This window comes from Amblyomma mixtum, chromosome 1 (assembly GCF_055824585.1).
Source record: "Amblyomma mixtum isolate Tamu chromosome 1, ASM5582458v1, whole genome shotgun sequence".
Classification (NCBI taxonomy): Eukaryota; Metazoa; Arthropoda; class Arachnida; order Ixodida; family Ixodidae; genus Amblyomma; species Amblyomma mixtum.
Window position 1 is genome coordinate 46,781,843 of NC_143012.1, and position 23,325 is coordinate 46,805,167.

At 46.3% G+C, this 23,325-nt stretch overlaps 3 protein-coding genes across 5 annotated transcripts in view; 1 reads left to right on the top strand and 2 right to left on the bottom strand.

Annotated features, from left to right (window-relative positions):
• Positions 1–1,994: 1,994 nt before the first annotated feature.
• LOC149366223 (uncharacterized) lies at positions 1,995–4,839 on the bottom strand. Its single transcript, XM_089549543.1, has one exon. It carries the CDS (start codon positions 4,702–4,704, stop codon positions 3,043–3,045), a length of 1,662 nt encoding a protein of 553 aa, XP_089405669.1. The 5' UTR covers positions 4,705–4,839; the 3' UTR covers positions 1,995–3,042.
• A 215-nt stretch (positions 4,840–5,054) lies between these two features.
• LOC149366224 (MYG1 exonuclease) lies at positions 5,055–21,974 on the top strand. 3 transcript variants are annotated; one of them, XM_089549565.1, is made up of 10 exons: positions 5,055–5,182; positions 6,469–6,606; positions 8,879–9,034; positions 10,079–10,174; positions 12,469–12,699; positions 14,709–14,787; positions 15,813–15,935; positions 17,753–17,934; positions 18,952–19,123; positions 21,584–21,974. In XM_089549565.1, exons 2-9 carry the CDS (start codon positions 6,515–6,517, stop codon positions 19,115–19,117), a joined length of 1,125 nt encoding a protein of 374 aa, XP_089405691.1. In that variant the 5' UTR covers positions 5,055–5,182; positions 6,469–6,514; the 3' UTR covers positions 19,118–19,123; positions 21,584–21,974. The 3 variants fall into 3 exon arrangements, with proteins under 3 accessions (XP_089405691.1, XP_089405682.1, XP_089405699.1); XM_089549556.1 differs by having other exon boundaries at positions 21,649–21,974; XM_089549573.1 differs by lacking the exon at positions 6,469–6,606 and having other exon boundaries at positions 5,058–5,174; positions 21,649–21,974.
• LOC149366225 (zinc transporter ZIP3-like) overlaps positions 21,596–23,325 on the bottom strand; it is a 42,538-nt gene continuing 40,808 nt past the window's right edge. The window contains exon 5 of the mRNA XM_089549598.1: positions 21,596–21,869. Coding sequence (XP_089405724.1) covers positions 21,645–21,869 — 225 coding nt within the window. The 3' untranslated portion in view covers positions 21,596–21,644. The remainder of the gene's footprint in view (positions 21,870–23,325) is intronic.

Genomic DNA, 23,325 nt, shown 5'->3' on the forward strand with positions numbered 1-23,325 from the left:
TAGTCTGCCCCGAGCAGGCTGGTGCGCACGCAACTGGGCCGCCGAGCAAAAACGCCATGTAGCGTTGCGCTACAATTCACGATTACTGCAACGACCTTTACGCTGACATGCGTAAAGCGCGCCGTGCATCCATGGAAACGCGCGAATATGAGTTCTACCTTCGTTTGATTACTGCTATTAAATCAGTGAAGGAAACCGAAAAGCCAGAAAAATAAACGGAAAAAGTTCTGCTTCCAGGAGATGTTATTCGTCAAGTAGAGAGAAGAGCTAGTCGGTCGCTGTAGCTTGAATGCGTTTTGTCGACGCATTTCAGCAAGGACAAATTGGGATGCATCCGTGACGAACGCTCTCCTCCATCCTGCGCGTCTTTCTGTCCCGTGCCTGTTGAAATGCGCCAACAATTCATATATTCACACTGCTAGATAGTTTTCAAATACTTTTTGTGCAGCATCAGAAAGCTGGTAAGCTGCTTTGTCAGTATTTCTTAAATGCAACGGTAATTGAGCCTCGAGTGAATCGGAACACTGAACAAAGTTTACCTTGGGTAGGTCTTGAAAAAAATAGTCCGCTGAACGCTTCAGAGTTATCTTATGCTCCCTCCTCTGTGGCAGTCAACATGAGAATAAGGACATAGGGATCCCAAAGGACTGCAAACAGACTACAGTAGCAACCGCTACAGTAGCAAACGGTTGGGGCACGTTGGGCGGCTGCAGAGAGAAGGAGCGAGGGGAAACTCTCTCTCTCTCTGCATTTTTTGAATTTTCGAACGCTGCATGCGAACCGTTACAGCCGTTTCGGACGCTTCCCCCGCGCCCTCGTTCAACGTCGACGGTTTCGGCGCCTTGAATACGGTAACAGCAACCGATAGCACCTGACCTTTGGTACCACCGTCAGCACGCTTAACACGAACGCTCGCGCGCACGTCAACTGACATTAGCGTCGCTGGATCTGATACAATATTAGGGTGGAAGCAGGGTGCCAGCTGTCTCCAACCGCTGCAAAACGTACGTTTTGAGCACCTGTCAGTCGCCGCCTGTGTCTTGGCCAATCCCCTGCAGTGCCTACGCGCAATTATCTTCTTGAGGACAACAACACACCGTGCAGAGTGGTCTCGGTCTCTGCGCCCAGCGCCGAGGGGAATTGAGCGTTCGTGCACTGACGGCGGTACGCGACTTCAGAAATGGGTACGGTAAAACAGCTCATTAGCTACTTACTGTAGTGGAGAGCTCCGGACTCGCATCACGCGTACGTAAGGGCATGTTTGCGTTTCACTTCCATATAAATGGGTTTGATGCCGGCCGCGGCGGTCGAATTTCGATGGAGGCGAAATTCTAGAGGCCTGTGTACTGTGCGATTTCAGTGCACGTTAAAGAACCCGGGCCCAGGTTCTGGAAATATCCGGAGCCCTTCACTACGGCGTCCCTCACAGCCCGAGTCGCTGTGGTATGTTAAACCCCCATAAACCATAAATGGAGCTGCCGCGGTGGGTCATAGTAGTTCTCTCGTCCAAGGAGATGACGTCGTTGACAGAAACGCTGCGGCGGTTAAGGCGCTCGTCTACCGAGCCCGAGCACCCGGGTTCAAATCCGACCGCGGCGGCCGCGTTTCGATGGAGGCGGAACGCAAAAGACGCCCTTGTGCTGCGCAATGTCAGCATAGAGAAACACACCTTCCTCCCTACCCTTAGGGCGCGGTTCAGGTGTGGACCGAGATACCTGAGACAGATACTATGGGATTTCCTTTCCTCAAAAACCAAGCGCACATGGTTCCTACATATCCCTGAAGGAAAGTGCTTGGCCACTTGATGGCATTGACTGGGCAGAGCCCTAACACAACTGCACTTAATCAGTCCCTTAGCAGGCATGGTATGCACAAGGTGGACATGCAGTGCACACTTTAAGCAAACGGCGTACAGCACTGCAATTGCTGCTGGTTCAAGTACAAGCCATGCTATGATGAAAAGCGAGATTTTGCTGGGCAGGGAAACAAGAGAGCATTCAAAACACGCAAGTTTATTTTGTTCCTTCATTGAATAAAGCTGCTCAATAACCAACATTGCAGACTCCTTTGTCTGCAATAAGTATAAACTACTAAATATGTTGATGAATATAACTAAAATGACAAATACAAAAGTGCACAATGACAAGACCAAACAGATCAGGAACATAACTCCCAGCCAGTGTGATAGTCAGATCATAGCAATGAACAGCTGGACACCATCAACGTAACGGAAATTTTCATGAGTAAAAACTGCAAACTGAGCTCTTAGTACATGGAGTGGCTAGCAGATTCAATAAATGTGTGTTTTCAAACAGTAAAACAAGGCTCTGCTTTCAGAATCACAAACAGCAAAAGCCAAGAATCCCAATTTTTGACAGCACTAGATAAAAACCTCTGCAAAAGTGCACTTCATACAGACTATAATGAAACAGCATATGCAAAGAACTTACGCACGAGATTTAAACTAGACTACAGTGGCACACACAGACCAATACAAGTTATGAACTTTTATCGTCCCAGAACAGACTAACTCCTGCAACAATAACCTGAAACAATTTTCATTAGCAAGTAGAACCTTTCAATGCAGTATCAGGGTCCAGAGCTAGCATTTGAACACAATGGTAATGGCATATGGTACTGATGACTGCAGCAAACGGAAGACTAGACCAACTTTTACACCACATATCACACTACATAAGGACCTCGCATGTTTAAATGACATTTCAAGGCAGTCATTGCTCACTATGACTCGTCAGTATGAGTGACATACTGATGCTAAAATAAACAAGTGATTATGAAACAAAGCAATGTCCACTATTTGTGACAATGAAGTTCCCTCCCCTTGGGCATACTTCGATGCAAACACACCGTGACAGAACGATGGAAAAGAACACTTGACAATGTCAGAACTCCAAGTACACTTGCGTTTAAAATGCTGCAAGAAAACAGGAACAAAAATGGAATGTTCTTCAACAGAACAGCAAAGGAGCCACTAATGTGGACTACCCTTCCTTAATGCAAGCGGAGCTTTTATTCCTAGCCTCACGGCATCTGCGACAACATCTTAGCCAAAGCCTTGCGGCCTGGAAGGACATCCTTTGCCGGAGCAAACAACTTGTTGACAATGGTGACTAGTTCAGCCAGTGCTCCCCAGCGCAGCTTGCGGTTGCTTGCAAACGACAGCAGCATGCTGACTGCCTCGGCCCTGGTTGTCGTAGAGTTGGGAAGGGTGTCCATGCCAAACAGGGCTTCGCACCTGGGCAGAAGATCCTCCCCAGGAGAGACGTCCATATCATCGTAGTCAGCATCATCATCCGAACCGCTGTCTCCGGAATCCCCACCCTGCCTGCGCTTCTTAGGGTGGATTGGCTGCAGCAGCCCAGCTGGAGGGATAATGCTGCTGATTGAAGCATGGGAGATGTCCTCGGAGTCACCCTCAGAGTCCTCCTCTTCTGACGGCCAAATGAATTCTTCGAAGCGATCCTTGCGCCTGGCCCTTTGCAGCATACCACGTGGCAGCTTGTAGCTGCTGTCTGAAGCATCTGAAGGCACCTCGTCGTCGTTGCCCTTCTGCTTCCTCTGCGCACGTTTCTGTGCTGGACGACCTTTGGCAGCAGGCTTCTGTTTGGCCTGCTGCCCAGCGCTCTGCGATGCTGAGTTGGTCCGGCCTTTCGCAGGCAGCTTTTTAGTGTTTGCCTTTTGAGTTGCTTTGTCTGGCTCATCAGCATCAGGTCCCTGGTTGGCACTTGGCAGCGATGGCGAGTTTGTCTGGCCTTCTGTAGCCGGCTTCTTAGCATTTGCTTTCAGAGTAGTCTTGTCTGCTTTGTCAGCACTTGGTCCCTGGCTCGAACTGGTCGCGGCAGTCGTGACGTCAGCTCCCGCGTCAGTCGTCGCGGACAAAGAACGAGCAGCCCGCTTTGGCTGGGGCGCCGCGGCGCTAGCCTTCTCAGAAGCCTTAGAGGACTTGGCGGCAGCAGCGCGCTTGGCGGGCGGCTCTTCTGCACTAGGTTGCGGCGACGACGGACCAGCGCCGACCTCGGCAGTAGCTGCACGACCTCGCTTGGCAGCCCTGGCTGGCTTCGCCGGCTGCTCGACCTCCTGTGCCGTTGCGTCAGAGGCGCTGGCTTTGGCCTGCGCAACTGCCGGCTTGACAGCGCGCTTCGCCTTCGGACGGCCACGGGGCTTGGGCGCTGCAGGCTGCTTTTCACGAGTAGGTGCTTGCTCAACTTCGTCCGGGGAGGAGTCCTCGGAACCGTGGGCTACGCCAGGCGACACCTCGCCACTCTTTGATTGTGATCGGTCAGGGCTGCCGCGGGCCGCACCTCGCCGTTTCGGTGTAGATGCTTGCGTAACTCCGCCCCGGAAAACGTCCGTGGCACTGTCGGGACCGTCAATGGGCACCTCGCCATCCTGTGAAGGGTCAGGTTCTTCCGGGGCCGCAGCTCGTACTCGGCTCTTAGCCGCTCGCTTTGCTCTTTTGGGAGCCGGCGAAGCATCACGAGGAACGTTACCCTTCGGTGGCGAACGCCTGGGGCTAGAGTTTGCCGCAGTTGAAGCTGACTGTTGTTTCCCGCCCTTCGATGGCGGCGCTGGAGCGGCGGTTTTGGCGGGCCGCGTTTTCGCCGGTCTTCGCGCTGCCGCCGCTGCAACGGCGTCTTCGGGCTGACCGCCGCCTGTCTTCTGAACCTTCGGCTTCCTTGCCATGACGACTGATGAACGGGAAACCGTTAAAGCCGCAGCGCAACTGACCACAACGCAAAATCCGCTCACGAGCACCACGCGACCACGAGACCGCGGGCGAGGGTTCGAAAGAAGAAAAGAGTCTGTTGGCGCCAACTGGCCCAGTGTTGACGCTACAGTGTGGTAGTGCTTGTCGAATGTGACCGCAGAGACAGGTCTAAAAAAATATCACTAGTATCGCACCGCTGTTGATAACTTCATATTTACGTTATAGACAAATTTGTAGGTATTAATACTAGGCACAAAACCACCGTGCTCAAAACTAGCCTTTCTAAACAGAGGTTTCGAAGGTGTTTTAAAAATAGCCAGTTTAAGCCACGCCGTATCGTAATCGTAGCCACAATAGTTTGCCGCCGGCACGTGTGAACTTGCTGCTCCTTCGCTTACGGCTCGGACGGTTCAAGTTGCTTCGGCCCTTTGGCTTTCAGCATAAGGTGGGAGCCTAGCGCAGGGTTGCCAGGTTTGGCTACTTTGCGCCAAATTGGCTACTTTTGGGACCCCTTGGCGACAAAAATTTGAATTTGGCTACTTGGCTACTTTTTGGCTACATTTGAATTCGAAGGGAGGACTGAATAATAGACCTATTTTTTCGCAAATGGTCCCAGTGCATCTTTGCTGGAGTGCGTTAGAATGCCACACGTAACTCTGTTATTCTACGGTGCCTGCCCTGTTGTTAAAAATGTACCTGTAATCATCTCCTAGACATAAAATACTTCTCGCTCCTGTGTTCACTTAAGCTCGCAGGACTTGTTCTCCCAGCTGAGACTCCGAAAATCTGGCTCTGCTATGCAATGCGGATATGTAGCTTCCTTAGAACTAGCAATAAGAAATGTCATATCTCTAGTCACTGAATGCACCTCAGGTAAACAGGGAAGTGTCTTGCTACTTATCTGATACACCTGTGTGCTCAGTTGACAACTGGTTCTAAGCGAGTTGATCAGCCGCACATGCCAGCCCGACAGCCACTTGTATGATGCTGAGAATTGCAGTCCTGATTGAAATTTTTCAAGGCACATGGTTTTTTTTAGCCGATTAGTGGCGAGCGGGGAAGACCAAAAAGTTTTGAAACGTGATGACGAAGGATCTTCGTATCGCATAGCGATATAGAGCTGGAGAGCCATAAGTGGCTGAAAAGCAACCCATTTGACCTGAAAAACTTTGGCCAAGGCCGCGTGCTTTCTATGCCTTCAATACATATGAACTGCACGTGGCACGCGGCGATCAGTCTGTTTTGCAATAGAAAGCTGAAAAAAAGATCGCAGGAGAAAAACCGAACAAGAAATAGGCGCATATGAAATCATGCCCTTGTTTACAGAACAGTGAAAAAATTTCATAAGAGAAAGCCATGCATGCCATATTTAATGGGAATGCAAATTGTTATGAAAGTGGCTTAGGAACCCAAATTATTTCACCTCTGCAGAGAAGGAAAACTCTTCTGGTTACTTTCCCACACTTTCACTCCCTTTGAAATTCCTCGCGTGTTTCCGTGGTCCTGTCCCATGATGTTCATGTATTTCCTTTCATTTGATTTGATGCTTTTATACTTCAGTTATTCGCATCCAGTGTTAACCTGCATTCGGCAAAAATTACAATTTTTTTGTGCTGCTTTTCTGCCACTTTGGCGCTTTTTTGGCTACTTTTGACACTCCGGCGGCACGTTGGCTACTTTTTGGCTACTTTTGCGATTTTTGTGGCGCTTTTTTGAGTTTAGGACCTGGCAACCCTGGCCTAGCGTCGGCGGAGATTCTCCGAGTCTGCCAGTCGTGTACATTCTATGATCCGCGCCCTTTTTGTCTGGCGTCTAACTGCGAGAACAGTGCGATCCGCTGGCGCGCTCCAAGTTGAAGCGGCGACTGTTTACGTTCGGTAGGTCGGCTTTCATAGTTTCCGTTTGTCGCCTCCCCCTTGTTTCAAAGGCCCCTTTGTGAAGACTGCGGACAGAGGATGGTAACGGTCGGTCACTGCTAATCACTGTAACAAATCTTTGTTTTTACGTAACATTAAGCCCCTGTTGCGTGGCTTTGGCCGTTTGAAAAAAAGTTTACCACGAAGTGAGCCTTCCAGTTTCGCGTTGATGGCCAAGTTTTTGCGCTGCCTGTGATGATCGAAGTCGCAATTCCTGCGCGTGCTGCTGATATCGATGTACAGGCGTGAGCACGTTTGTTTAGAGCGCTGGAAGCGCAATTTTAGTATAGCTTATTTGTTCATGGCCTTTTTTGCTTGTATGTTCATGCCGCTGAGCTCGAGCGCTAAATGCAAGCCTACGTGCGGCTTTAGTACTTGTCGAATATCTAAGGCCAGCAGAAGCTCGTTAACACAAATCATGAAACCAAATGGAAAAAACAAAAAACAACACTGATGGACTCTGCTACCAACCGGGTAATTTCATACTTATGATTCACATTAAGGAATAAAAATCAGCGAAATTGTCTCCCAAAAACGTGAATCTTTCAAGTTCCGAAAATTGGGAGCAGATCAATTAGTAATATCTCCTGTCCTGTCTTTTCTGATTTGTGTGTAGAGAAAGTTGTGCTAATACATTTTCCATCGGATCTAAGTCAACTGCACCGTGAACAACGAGCCGTTGTAATGCTTATGTCTGCCAAGTAATGTACGTTCACGTATTCGTTGTATTGCATTTCCCAGTGCTGTTTGCGTCATTTTGATTACTGTGATGGCTATTGTAAGTAGTAGTGGCACCATTGATTGTTATGCATGTACTGTTAGCATCGTCAAATCCTCAGGCATGACAGGGCTGCAGTGATTGCATTTTGATGGAGTCTAAATGCACAAATAGTTGTTACTGAGATTTTTTCGCATTTTAAAGACCCCCGGTTCATTGAAAAGTTTGCCATGAGTACTTGTCATTTTCAGACCTTCCCTCTACAAACTTTCTGATAGCCCACAGTGCAGGTATGGCACATAAAAATCCAGTGATAATTAAAGAAGGACCAAGGTCATTTATGCCGAGCACTGAAGTCAGTGTTAGCTCTGTGGGAATCTGGTGCATTAAGTATGCCCTGGTGTCTGAAACGGGGATTTGTATCTGAAAGCACAGAATCACAGCAGTGCACCGAACTGTTAATGCCATAGCCCTGTTGTATTTGAAAAACACATACTGGCAATGGGGTGTTTTGTTAGTTTCATACTGGTCATGAAACAGTTTTGTGTACCTCAATGGGCGAGCTCCGTGCACTGTGTAGAGCGACCATGGCACCGTGCCGGTCAGTATATCCAGCCTTCTGTTTAAAGCGAGGTTGCCACCATTCAACGCACACGGGCCCCAGAGATCGCAGATATCTTTTATTTTTCTTTAGAACACACTCAAATCCACTACAAGAGCGTAGGTCAAACTATTAAGGTGAAAACCTTTACTGCCTCATCGTTGTCGATGAAAGGTTGTCGACAGAAGGTTGTCAGCAGAGGTGTCACGCTTTTCTAGTCAGACCAGAAAAAAAATGTTTGTGCACAATGGGATTCGAACCACTATCCTTCCATTCCACAGCCGAGCATGCTAATGGCTACGCTACTTCCTGCCAAAGCGCATGCAGTTCTCCTTGTCTAGGATGCTGGAGAGTGCAGAAAGGCGTAGAATCAGACGGATGCCTCCCAAACGCCCTCCAGTGTCTCCGGCATTTAAGATTCACAAACAGTTGTGTACTTAATTAACATCTTAACCGCACATCAGTGACACAAGCAGCAACACCGCGTTAAATGCTTTCGCCTCACCGCACCATAGGTCAACAAAGTGCCTCCCTGAATTTTTTTGCTTCGGTATTGTGTGTGTGTGTATGTGTGCATGTTTTTCTTGAGGTTAATCTACAGTTTGATTAGTCCTATTGAACTGATGTTTTCGTTATGATAGTCTTAATACAGCAACTCCTTGCCATGTGCAATAGTTTTTGCCATGGAGTTTGGTGGCAGGCCAGGAGTTGGGAGCTTATTGATACTGGCTTCCTGTAGTGGCTGATTCTGTCCATGTGTCAAGCTTGGGTAAAAAGGCCTGCTAGTGCGAATACTTTGACGCACGTGAACAAGAAAGGAAACGTAATAGTGCCTTTGATGAGCCTTGGTCCTGTTTAGTGTGCTTTTTTGCTAAGATGAAGCAGATAGCGACTCGCATGGACTTGACTTTCAGGACAGCATCACTGATGGCAGGGGAACCTCCCGCAAAGAAGCCAGCAGCCATAGGCAAGACCATCGGTACCCACAACGGCACTTTCCACTGTGATGAAGCGCTCGCCTGTTTCCTGCTGAAGCAGCTTGCCGAGTACAAGGATGCCACTGTTGTCAGGTGGGTAGGAAAACGCATTGAGTCCGTGCTTATAAGGCAGCTTCTGCAAAGTTGTTTTGATTTTCAATTTTCACATTCCTAATGGGTTCCTCTGGCCTGCAGTTAACAGCTTCTCACTTGATTGAACACCTTTTTATTCCTCTTGTTGTGCATCATGCCACCTCTTGGTGATAAATTGAACCAGAATTGCACTGTTTTCCTTTTTCAAGCTAGACAGCTTTATAAGTCTGCAGCAAAGCTCCGTCCACATTCAGCCTTCGAGCACAGAATTCCTCTACGACGAAAAAGTAGTCCGCTGCTTAAACGTTTCTTGTTACATAAACTAGAAGCTTATCACAAGAAAAAAATTGTGAGCTTTAGAATTTCGATATGTGGTTTGTTTGATATAGTCAGACATTAAAGAGCTGATCTCGTTTACAGTTGCGATTGGCCAGCGGAGTAATACAGAAAGCCGCGAACCGCAGTCCAGTGTTAGCAACCGCTGTTTTTTTAAGTTTTATCCTACTATAGTATTGAATCTCAGATTGGCCCCTCTATTCTAGCAGCGGTTAAATAAGCTGCTTGCAAACTCCAGAACATGTCCATTTGTTATGATCATTGCGCACATTGGTTTGCAATCTGAGGGGCAAAATAATTGCAGTGTTATAGCTAGTTCAAGCACTGCACTGTACAGTTTCTCTAGTCAAGCCACACCAGGTCCGGGCTGTGTCTGAGACCTAAGAATGCAGTCTGTAGTCTGTGGAAGCCATAACCTTCACAGGCTGTGGTGTGCAAATGACTGAGGTGTCCTAAGAAGGTCTATAGGAAAGCATGCCGTATCACCAGCTGTCACCATCATTGCTCTCATAACTGTAATTTCTTCACCTCAGGCCTAGATCGCATCTCAGGCTGCGATCTTTTTTTTAAACGTACACACTATGAAGTGAAACTTCACTCAGAGGAAAAAAATGTTTTCTATTGTAACATTTTTTTTTTGTGCTGCAAATGCTGTTCGTTTGGCATGTTCTAGCTGCACATATTGTTTTATGCCTGCTTGTCGCACAGATCTCGAGACCCAGCTGTTCTGGACACGTGCGACGTTGTCGTGGACGTTGGTGGGGTGTTCGACCCAGCCAAGAAACGCTACGACCACCACCAGAGGTCAGCACCCTGTGATTGATTCAAATCTTCTATGTGAAAAAAAGTGGCCATTTTCTTTTGTTTTTTAAATCGTGAAGCCAGCATGGGTGCATTTCCAACTTGAGGCAGAGCAGTTAATCCTTGAGACAAGAAACAGACTCAGCTCATGCATTTTATGATCTAGCACATGCTGTTGTACTTCCTATGATGACAACATACACTCTTGTAGAGTGCAGGCATGTATGTTCAGTACTTACGTCTTTGTCTGACGGCTGACAAGTCAGTGCTGCAGCACATGTGTAGCATCGAGAAATCAGATTGACAATTAAGGAAAGAGTCTATAGTGTGTAATCCTTGTTCTTGTTGAGAAAGAATATTCTCTTCAAAAAATGCTAAAAAAGAAAAGGGTAGCAATTTTTTTTTTCAGCAGTGGTAGCTGTATAGGATTATACAGCTACATAATATAATATACATTATACATAATATAAGGATTACATTCTGTTTTTGTATTTCCCTCTGTTCTTCTTTGACTGAAGTGACACCTCCGCTATCACTGGGCTTGAGCCAGTGACTGACAGCGAATGCGGGGCATGGTGTCACTTTGGCCTGTGACGAAGGCTGGGAAATACAAAAGCTGGATGGAATCAGTTTCATGATTATTGTTGTACTAACTCTAGAAAGGAGACTTTCTCCAGTCGGAGCGGCATTGCCATCGTTAAAGAGGACTTTCGTTTTCGCCTATTGGTTTTCTGGGTATGTTGATGTTTTTCTAGCCGCCACAGTGGCTCAGTGGTTATGGCGCTCGGCTGCTGATCCAAAAGGCATGGATTCAATCCCGGCCATTGTGGTCGCATTCCAGTAGAGGCGAAGTGCTTGAGGCCCATGCACTGTGCAATGTCCGTGCACGTTCAAGAACCCCAGGTGGTCGAAATTTCGAGAGCCTTTCACTACGGCATCCCTCATAGCCTGAGTCACTTTGAGAGATTAAACCCATTAAATGAAAGCCGTGTTTTTCTGGCAGGAGAAGAGGCACATATTGCTGAGAAAATCAGATGTAAAAATTTTCAGCCGACTCGATTCACTCATGACATTTGCCGTGAGAAGTGCTCTGTGGTCACCGTTTTGAAGTGAATGGCAGATCCGGGCCCAAAATACTTTGGCAATGAACCACAGTTTACTCCCGAAATTGGGCGATGATGGTGACACCCGTAGTTCATTTTTGGTGCTTTTCTAGCTTCTAGCTGTGTTGCATTGAGTTTAATGGCGGACACCATGTATTGTTGTCCGAAATAAAATGAATTGAATTGAATAGGCAGCTAAGGCCATGATGCGCCAAGCACAAGGTTTAGATGTGCCTTCTGCAGAATTTTATGGAAAGTGAAAAGGGATCAATGGTGTAGAGGGCCTAAAACGTTAGTTTTACTACCTAGTGATGCCAAAGGAAGCTTCTAAAAGTTCCGTTTTCAGGTGCAGCATATTTGTCATTGGAACCTATCAGTGCAGGCGAACTTAGTTTGACCTCAGTGTCCTTAAATGGAAGCTGAAAAGATTTTTTTGAGAGTTTGAGGTTATTCAAGAATTCGATTCTATGGAGCTTCTAGGTTAAGATGCAAAGTGTTTTTGCACTAGCATTTAAAATGGCGACGTAATCGTCAGTTAAAACCGTGACGGTGTTCAGACTTCTGCTCATTGCTTTGTAGAAGTTCGGGGAAACTCGCAGTGACATCATCCTCGCTGAAGCTTCAGATGTCCATTTCCTTTGCCTGAGTGCTGCTGTGTGTGTCATCTGATGCTGCCAAACAGTGCTTTGTGATTTGCACCTTCGATGGTGTTGGTTTTCTTAAAAGAAACAACCGTTTCTTTGCTGGAAACATAGCGCATAGTGCCTTCATACGAGGTGTCGTTATCGGGGCCTCTGCCCATCTCTCTGCACTGCAGAGAGGCCTGAACGCTAAACGCCGCTTTATTTGGCAGTTGCACCACAATTTCAAATGCTAGCGCAAAATGATTTTCTAGGCTTTACCTGTATCTCTCACGCATTCAGCCCTTTTCTACTCATTCAGTTCTAAAACCTTTTCAGTTGCTCTTTAAGGTGGGTCTTCACCTCACTAGAGCCTTCTTGTGGGGATGCTGCCAATCCCTCCCCTTGCCTGGTCACCAGCATCTGCTGGTTTGCCATGTGTGGGTGATCGCAACCAGCATTGGGCTTTTAAACTAAGTGTACCATCCTCAAAGGCGAGATGTTTTAATAAAATTTTTCTCTCTCTCTCTCTCTCTCTCTCCCTCCTTCTCATGCTTTGCATTCTGCCTCCCAGGGGGTTTGAGGAGACGATGCACTCGCTGGACTCGTCCAAGAAGTGGACCACCAAGCTGAGCAGTGCCGGCCTTGTCTACGCCCACCACGGGCGGGAAGTGATTGCCGAGACGCTCGGCTGGAAGGTGACCGACCCCAACCTGGAGAAGATCTACGACAAGGTCTACGAGAACTTCATGGAGGAGATTGACGCCATTGACAACGGCATCAACGCCTACGATGGGGAGCCCAGGTGGGGGAGAGGTTGTGGCGTTCTATAGTAAACCCTCGTTAATTTGGACTTTGAGGGACCAGGAGAAATATCGGAAGGTCTGAGTGAACAAATGGCCACCTCAAAATTGCCAGAAACCATTTGCATCATAATAAATTTCTTTGGCGAAATGCCAGGGCACCAGTCGTCTGCTTTTGAGGTGAAAATTCTGCGGCAGTGATATTTTTGCAAATAACGTCAGATGCATAACGCGGAGTTTTTAAAGGGAAGCTGAAACGGTTTTTTGAGAATTCGAGGTTTTTCAAGAATTCGAATCTATCAAACTTCTAGATAAACCATACAAAGTATTTTTGCACTAGCATTTAGAATGGTGACATAATCGTCGATTAAAACTGCGACGATGTTTAGGCTTCTCCTTACTACGTTGTAGGAGCGCAAGGAAACTCGGCCCTGATGTCATTGTTGCCGAAATTTTAATGTCCGCTCTTACACCTGCATACTGCTGTGCGTCGTCAGATGGTGCCAAACAATGTATTGTGAGATTTACCTTCGATGGCGTTGGTTTTCTTCCATGGAGTAACCGTTTACTCGTTGGAAATGTAGTGCCGCCATACGTGACGTCATTATCGGGGCCTCTGCCCGTCGCTGTGCACTTCATAGAAGCCTGAACGCCGACGACGACTTTATTCGGCGATTACGCCACCATTTCAAATGCTAGAGCAAAACCATTTCGCAGGCTTTACCTGCACATGTCGCACATTCGGCAACCTTAAACTCATCGAATTCTAAAACCGCTTCAGTTGCCCTTTAACATGGGACTACTCCAAAATGGCAAGGTCTCCGTGGCCTCGTTACAGTGCGACGCGGTAGCAGTGTAGTCGCCTCACAAGCAGCATCCTCGCATGTGAAGAGGCTCAGCCATGCAAACTACGAGCAGCATGTAATGAGCACACAGTTTCGCTCCAATAAAATTTCGGAAGAGTCTTGCGGACAGAGTCGAGGGAAACGCATCGGCGCCAGAATGCATTTGAAGCCAGTGACGCACCAATCAGCATCCGACACTGCAACAAACTGCACTCACTTGGCTGGCTGGTGCATTGCCAGGGTGCCATTGTTGTAGTCTGTAGTGAAACTTGGAAAAGGAAAACTGAAACTATGCAGTCACATAGTTTTTCTGCACCGGGGCCCTCTGAATGTTGTCAAGCCTGCCGTGGAATGTAGGCACGATTGCACACTATGTCTCTCATACTGTGGCACGGTATCCAGTGAGCTGGGATTACATCCGAATTGACTGGTGGGCCCAGCAGCATCCAAATTAACGAGCATTTGATACCATAGGCCTACATAGGCGTTGGCAGGGGCCACGTCGGCAGTCTGATTTAATGGGGGTCAAATTAACGAGGTCTCACTGCACTACTAATCGATTCTCAATAGTTCGAATTCAAGGTGAACTGAAAATTTCCTGAAAACATGCCAGGTTTGAATTAAGAAGAGCTGTTTTAATACTCCTGATGTTGACGTGGCTAAAATTGCGGTTGGGTGAACAGCCAGTTTCAAGCAAGCTGTAGTCACATCTTTTATGCCTGGACTGTTACTGCCTTTGTACATTGCGGCCTTTGCCTTTCATTAGTGTCACACGGGCACTCAGCATCAGTGTAAGGAATACTCTGTAGTGTCTAGGTCCTATCTTTCTCTGCTGTGGGATATGATAGCAGAGATTCGATTCTCGGCTTTTGTGGCCACATTCCAAAGGAAATGAAATGCAGTTACGCCCACACACTGGGATTCTGGTGTGTGCTGAATGATCCTGGATGCTTAAAGTTGACCGGAAGCACTCCGTAACTGTGTTCCCAAGTGTAGCTAACTATTCACTCGTTTCGAAATCCGTTATTACAGACTCTGTCGGAACGAGTTATTGCAGTTAGGCTTTGCCAATGAATTAGTGCCAATTGGACAATGCCACACGGTAGAGTTGCTTATTTGGGATTGATTGACAGGGGTCCATGCCTTCTTTGCTGACTGCCTCGCAGGTACCGGATAAACACGAACCTCAGTTCCCGAGTGGCGCACCTCAACCCTCCTTGGAATGAACCGAACCCCAAACCTGACGTGAGCACCATTTGTTTCTTTAACTATTAATTGACATTTGATCAGCTTTGGGGGACATTGTCGCCGAAATCATTGAAGTCGACCTTCAGCAATTCAAACTCAAGGGAGATGTGAAAATTGCTTCCTCTGACTGTATTGGGTGATAACTCTTTTTTTATTTATATACATTATTTGGCTTTGGTCAGCTACCAGCCTTCATGGTGCACGCTATCAGCGGAGGGTCTAAAAAATGGATCATGAAATTAATTGCTTTACTAATCTGGTCGGTTTACTAATCTGGTTCGCAAGTCAGTCCTTGACTTGGTTTCATCAGTATCTTCTGATGGCTTGCAAAAAACTAAGCATTTCACACCCCCTAAGTCCAATCATTTCTTTTGGAATCATGCAAAAAGCTTAAAAGGAACTGACGAAATTTTGAGTGGAGTGGAATGTCCTTCCAGGCAGTGTTGTGAATGAAGTTAATTCCCTCAAATTTAAACAGATGTTGATCGATTTATTCCCCTAATAATTCCTGTTGAAGGCCCTTTTTCTTTTTCTTTCTTTTCTTTTTATTTTTCTTTCGTTTACCTACTTACTCGCTTGTTTTTCTTTTGAAGTGATGACAGCTGTATGTACCGGTGTCTAAATTTATACTCCCAACTTTGTTCTTTGTGACTTGTGATTACTGCCCCCCCTCCTAATGTAATGCTCCCTGAGGCCCTTCAGGGTAAATAAATGATGATGATAATGATCTTCCTCCTACACATGCCAGTTTTTGGATATAGATTTTTTTCCATTGAAGTGATTTAATTTGGGCCGGAAAGGGTTAACACTTCCGCATAGCTGTCTTCGCATCACTGAAGAGAAAATCAAGTGTGCTGGTGTTTAGCCTCCCACAACTCCGGCCTTTTTGTTTTGCTGTCCCGTTGCTAGTTGTCATGTCTTCACGCTTCACTCGACATGGGCAGTACATGCACACGCTGCTTGTCTATTCTAAAAGTCCGGCTGCATCTGGGCTCATGAGAATTCATCTCTGGGAACCTCAGGAGCAGTTCCAGAAGGCCATGAAGCTGACAGGCGAAGAGTTCTTGGACCGCGTCCGCTACTACGCCAACTCCTGGATCCCCGCCCGGGAGCTCGTCCGGTCGGCATTGCAGCAGCGGCAAAAGGTTGGCACAGTGCGAAAATAAGTTACTGATGCCAGTTTCATGTCCTTACATTTCATTACACTCCGAGGTGGTGCACATTACCATCAACAGCACCGTCATCGTCAGATGCCATATAGACTCATGTAAGGGCAGCACTTTTTTTTTTCGCGATTTTGATGGGATGGGGTGGGGCTCTTTGAAGAGAGCGGCGTTTTTCTGCAAAAATTTTCCCGACTACAGCGGAGCCTCGATAACACATCCCCGTTTTATGATGTGACATGCACCTTTATAATGAATTAGCGCAGCTCTAGCAAATCCTTCAAATAAATAATGCATTGAAAGTATGGATGAGAGCACGCGTGCCTGACGACCGGCACAGATTAACCGCGTAAAATGAAACAGTTGACCGGTCAGATCACTTTACTTGTTGTGAGATCCCTCAATCATTTGGTGCTCAGCTGACGATAATGACAGCTTGGCTGACGATTTAGAGCAGTGTTCTATTTACGCATGTAACCCACAGTAGTGTGAGGTGCCTTTGCCTGGTCTGCTTTTCCACACTTCACAGACTAAGGACTTGCTGAGGTCATTGTATGATCACTTCAATGTAAGGTTGTTGTGTAATGGTGAACTGGTAGCAAGGTTAGACCTTTTATGATAAGCTGGTACTGGATTCCAAGATCTTTCATTACAGCTTCAATGCGAAGCATGCTAGGCTTAGCGACACTGGGTGAACGAGGTGCTTCTACAAGCCGGTACCCAAGCCTGGCGGGCAGCATGCTGCCGCAAAGAAACACACCACTAGCACGGGTGCACCCCATTCGAGCTTCTGCGCAGCATAACGTTTTGTTCTTTCTGGTGCAAACGCCGAGCACATAAGTCAAGTTAGCACTGCTGAGGCACCATATGTATTTGCAGTTCCAGTCAGAGTCCGGTGCGCGGGATGACATGTCCATGGTCGTACTGAGTGTTGCTGGCATTTATCATTGCCTGTTAGCTCCGGATCATGAGAGGGAAATAACTAGGAAGAATAAGAATGGGGTGGAGCGCATATGGCAGGTTCTCTCAGATAATGAGTGGCAGTTCACCAATATCTCTCAAGACAAAAGTATACAACGGCTGAATCTTGGCGGTGCTCACCTACGGGGCAGAAATGTGGAGGCTAACAAAGAGGGTTCAGCTTAAGTTAAGGACAACGCAGCGAGCTATGGAAAGAAAAATGATAGGTGTAATGTTAAGAGACCGGAGGCGAGCAGAGTGGGTGAGGGAATAAATGCGGGTTAATGACATCCTAGTTGAAATCAAGAGGAAGAAGTGGGCTTGCTGGAGGGCATGTAATGCGAAGGCAAGATAACCGCTGGACCTTAAGGGTAACGAAGTGGATTCCAAGAAAAGGCAAGCGTAGCAGGGGGCGGCAGAAAGTTAGGTGGGCGGATGAGATCAAGAAGTTTGCGGGGATACAGTGGCGGCAACTGACAAAGGACGGGGTTAATTGGAGAGACATGGGAGACTCCTTTGCCCTGCAGTGGGCATAGTCAGGCTGATGATGATGATGATGACATGGCGCCAAGGGGCCCATTCTATGTAATTGGCCAGCCAGTGAGGTCTGCAACGCTCCGCTCTCATTGGGCCGAAAATGGTCACGTGATCTCAAGAGCTGTGACATTTTCAAGTTTTCTCGAGTAATGTGCATACTGTGTCTACTTCCGCTACTGTTACTGTGTTGCAGCGGCAGTCAGTTTTTCCACTTCAGGTTGGCGCGTTTGCCGTGGTCCCCCCCTTCTGTGGTTGTAATGGCTTCTCCCTCCCCTCTCTGCCCTGTCTCTCTCTCTGTCCAGGTGGGTGAGGTGGGCAGTGTGGTGACCCTGGAGAAGGGTGGCTGCCCCTGGAAGGACCACCTGCTGGCCCTGGAGGAAGAGCTGGCCATCCCGGGCGAGGTCAAGTTTGTCCTCTACCAGGACCAGAACGGCAGCTGGCGGGTGCAGGGGGTGCCCGTGGCACTTGGCTCCTTCGAGTGCCGGTCAGTGCTTGTGCCCGTGCTCCAGAGTACAGTCAAACCCGGTTAGAGCGAACAGCAGGAATTCACTGGAATTCATTCAATATATTGGGTGATTTGCTATAACCAAACTCCTTACAGCGAATTTCAGTAGCATGTTCGCTAGACACTGGATTGTGGACAATCGAGCTAAAACGCTGGCTCATGGATGTGGCAGCCATCGGTGTTCCGTCATTCTCATGCGTTGTTGCTAATGGCTGACTTCTCTCTCAAATTTTTACCAAGAAAATTTTTACCAAGCCCTGTTGGGCTACATTAGTGGTGTTTTTTCTGTTTCACTGCTCTTAAACTGGTTAACTTGGGTACACCACAAGAAAAGTGCGGTGAGGGGCTATAGTTGGTAAGACATTATGAGAACAAAGAATAACTGCGCAAAAAAAGGACGGGACAAGAGAGAAGAACCACACGGGACAAACGCAGACTAACAACTGATTTATTCCACCAACACCTCCTTCCTTCAACAGCAAAGCGCATGCGCACCAACCACAAAGACAAAAGCCACAATCATCTCGTGAAACCAAGAAACTCCAATTCCTTGTAGTACAGGTGTGCTGAAGCATTGCTAACAAATTTTTCAGGCCCTAATCTCGCGATTTCCAAGGCTTCGATAATTTCCTGTTCTTTCTTATACCTCACATGTCCGATAACCTTAGTCCTGTCAAAAAGCGGATTACAATCTTTGTCATCATGCTTGCAAGTGTTACAATACTTAGGCATATACTGTCCCCTTGTCCCGTCCTTTTTGCGCAGTTATTCTTTGTTCTCATGGTACACTACAACTATGAAACCTTTCAGGGGTACCGTTTGAACTCTCTGCAATAGCCAGCATACCTGCATAGTTGAAGTAGAAAATTTGAAATGGGGCAGAGAATTTCCTACACTAGTTCGTTGCTTGAATGATCACATTTGAGCCACATTTGTTTCCGAAATTGCTGCAATTCCAAGATGTTTGCCACATGTTTGGTATCCGAAACCACGCAGAATCCATCTACCTGAAAAGTGGCGTGGTCTGCGAGATGAAGAGCTCTCAAAGGCAACCGGAATCGACGACTGCATCTTTATTCACTCCAGCGGTTTCATTGGGGGCCACAAGACCAAAGAGGGCGTCGTCGAGATTGCCATGCGAACACTCAAGAGTACCGCCTAGCCGCAGGTGCGTGGCGACTTTGCGCAGTTTTTGTTGGCTCTGCGAGATTCTCGTAGGAAACTGTGGCCATTAGTCAGAAGTGAGGCCCGTACCTCCTCCTGTTCAGTTTGGGGGGGGCATTTATGCCTAATTACAGCGAGACCCTTGCACCCTGTTAAGCTAGAAGAATAAGAATGGGGTGGAGCGCATGTGGCAGGTTCTCTCAGATCATGAGTGGCAGTTTGCCAATACCCCTCAAGAAAAAAGGATACAACAGCTGTATCTTACCTGTACTCGCCTATGGGGCAGAAACGTGGAGGCTAACGAAAAGGGTTCAGCTTAAGTTAAGGACAACGCAGCGAGCTATGAAAAGAAAAATAATAGGTGTAACGTTAAGAGATTGGAAGCAGGCGGAGTGGGTGAGGGAACAAACGCGGGTTAATGACACCCTAGTCGAAATCAGGAGGAAGAAGCGGGCTTGAGCAGGGCATGTAATGTGAAGGCAAGACAACCGCTGGTCCTTAATTAATGGTAACAGAGTGGATTCCAAGAGAAAGCAAACGTAGCAGGGGAAGGCAGAAGGTTAGGTGGGCGGATGAGATTAAGAAGTTTGCGGGGATACAGTGGCGGCAACTGACAAAGGACAGGGTTAATTGGAGAGACATGGCAGAGGCCTTTGCCCTGCAGTGGGCGTAGTCAGGCTGATGATGATGATTAGACAAAGTATGGTTTAATAAATTAAAGAAATTTGATTAGGTCAAACTGAAGTGAGAACTGGAAATTTGTTTGAATGCAGCGGAGGAGAGCCTTTTTGAATTACATTGCAAGTCGATGAGACCATTTCATCCGTTCAAATAAGCAGGATGTTTGAATCAAACGAGTTCAAATTAAGGAGAGACCACTGTATAGCATGTGGACTTTAGCAAGGCATGAAATTTAACTGGGGCAGAGCTCGCGGTGGAAAGCCATGTTTTGTCATATTGTTAATGCACCGAAATATCAGAGCATGGATTTGGTGCACTGTCGTCACTGTCTCATGCAACACCGTTTAGTAGGTGCAGCCACAGTACAAGAAGTGAACGCGTCAAACCTCGCTGTTTGGTAAAGTGTTTGGGCAATGTTTTTGTGCTGTGAAGATTTGGTCTTTTTGTGTACAGTCAGTACTGTTTGAAATGCAGTGCACAAAAGGCCATAGTCTCTTCTGGGTGGCATGTTTCCTCGTGACTGTTTTTGATTTGCTTGGGCATTGGTGCTTTCTGTAGTGCGTAAAGGTTGTGAGGGAGAAGCTTTCGGAATGCGATGGGGCCTGTCTGTGTTACGATTTTTAAACCGTAACCTTGTTCCAAGAAATTTTTGCTTCTAAAATACTACCAAGGGTCGGTACTTAAAAGCAGCAGCTACAAAACAACGCAACCTCAATTAAAACCAGGAACTGGAGGTTTCACGGCTAGTTCCCGCACCTCACATATTGTTAGCTCTGCATATAGGTTGACTCAAAAAATTACCGATGGTCACTTTTGCAGAAAGTCAACGTATAGCTTTAATGAGTGTAACAAAGGTTCAATGCACTTTCTTTTTGCATGTAATGGCCTCTAATGTTAGAAAAACACATGCTTTTGAAAATGCCTATTATGCTGTTCAAGCTTTCTTGTCTGACAAAAGTATTTGAAATATTTGCTTTGAAGATATTCAAAGAGAATCTCTCTTTGCTTCAAATTCTCTTCAGATCGAAAAACCATTATTCACGCATCGCACAGATGTTGTTGTTGTTAGCCTCGTACAGTGACGCATACCTACACAGGGGGATCGGCCAAGAAATTGAGGTGCACAGAGAGTTTTTGGGACGGATTCTTTCATGTAAGAAAAAAGAAATGATTGCTGGGGAAGAGAAGAGTAAACAGAAAGCAGAACCATCGAAATGAAACAGGAAATGCATAACGCACACAGGAGATGGACTGTGTGCGATTTGTAGCCTAGGGATTAAAAAAATAATATTGATAATAAGAAAAGAAAAAAGATAATTAAAAAAAATTCGCTGTGGCTTAGCTTGGTTAAGCCCGGTAATTGCGAAAGCAATATCCGTACCTACGCCATGGTTCAGCTGGTAGTGTAGCTGGTGGTGGTGCTTGTGGTGATGCATCGGTTATACAATGCAAACCAATCCAATCCACTCCAATCTAATCCAGTCCAATCTAATCTAATCTAATGCAATCAAGGTCAAATGAAGGTCAATGGTGGTCACGGCCGCAGCACGGCAAAGGCGTGAACGTGCAAGTAGTATTGCTTTCGCAATAATAGTTAAAAAAACGCTAGCAAGGTAACCGATTAGATTCCAGTTAGAAATTTTGAATGGCGTTAAAAACAGACCTGTGGCTGTATTCAAGTGTGGACCATATGTCATACCTAGGTACGTGTCTTGACCTATGTGTCATGTAAATGCCACTTCCAGGTCTTTTTATTTTTTCTTTCTTTTTTTATTTGCACCAGAGGACAGGCAGCATGCAATGCACGGCTCCGCAGACTCTCCATTTGCCGGTGTGTTTTCATTTCAGCCCTGGGCCAAAGCGAGGTGGCTCGAGGTGACGTTGGCCGTGGCGAGGAGGGCAAAGCCGATGATCATGTAGGTGACCTTGACAATGCGGTCCTGGTCTCGGGTCAGTTCTCGTGGCAGCACTTCCATGAAGGTCACGTGGAAGAAAGTGCCCGCGGCGAGCGCCTGTACCACGGCCTTGGCCACCACACCAATCTGGCTGCCAATCATCAGTCCGGTCATCTGCAGGAACCCAAGGACACTCTCTTGCATGTCATCCGAGTCATTCGATCGTTCTCATTTGTTCACTGACTTTACAATTAAACAAGTTGGTTGTGTTTCCACTTCCTTTAGCATCATTCTTTGACAGAGAGAGACTTTAAGGGGGGAAGCTGGTCTTAAAACTGACCTTTCTATTTGTGGCTCGAATCTCATGAAATTTTGTCCACAGATGCGTTTTTCTCTTCCGATTCCAAAAATGTAGTCATAATTGAGCTGGTGGTCTTTGATCAAAAGTTATCTTGAATTCTAGAGTGTAATTAGGTAATTTCTTGTGCAGCTTTAATGAACTTTCTCATTGGATTTTGTTGCTTTTAATTACATGAATTGATAGCCAGCGAATTCGCATACCCGATGACATTCTTACTTTTTTTGTTTAGGCCACGTATAAATAGCAATTTGCGATTAGCTTAACGAGTTGCAGTGTCAAATACTGTGACCTTTTGCTCTCGATGTAGTGTATCACGATGACATGTGTTTAGAGAGAAACAAAGAATGTCATCGGGTATGGGAACTCTCTGGCTATCAGTTCATGTAAATAAAAGCAACAAAATCCGATGAGAAAGTTCATTAAAGCTGCGTAAGAAATTACCTAATTACATTCCAGACTTAGTAAGATTTAAGACCACCAGCTCAATTATGATTACATATTTGGAATGAGAAGAGAAAAACATAAATTTCAGGACATTCTATCCATAAATAAACTTTTAAGACCCCTTAAGGGGTGAAGCTGGTCTTAGAAAAATAATTTTTGTTAATGATGTCACAATAATAGAATCTTCAAGAAACATGTATTTTTGCATGCTGATTCCAAATACGTAATTTAATTTTATGTGAAACAAGTCCTTGTGCTCTTATGTAATATGTTTTGTAACTTTTTGCCGACAGCTTTCAATAAATTTTGCTGTAGGAAACTTGCTCGGACGTATGCCAATGGCCTGTCTTGACATCAAACTATGCAATAAGGGCAAAACTATTATCCTGCGCATCATAGAAGTTGAGTTACAGGGTTTTGAATTTGCCACTTCACAAACAGGAAGAAACTAATTATTTAAAAATCCTATAACTCGCCTTCTATAACAGGCAGGTTGATAATTTTACCCTTGCAGCATAGCTTGACGTCAAGGGAACACAATGGCATGCGGTCTAACAAGTTTCCTGGAGTAGATTTCCTTTCAAACTCTCAGCAAAAGTTACCTAACATAATGCATAAGTGCGCAAGGACTTGCTGTACATAAAATTAAATTACATATTTGGAATCAACAGGCAAAAATGCATGTTCCCTGAGGATTTCATAGTTGTGACTTCATCAATAAAAATTTATTTCTAAGACCCTCTTCCCCCCTTAATGAATAAAGGAGAGGTCTGCCTGGCTATGAGCCTAGCATGCTACTCATGTAGCATGTAGTGCATGTGATTG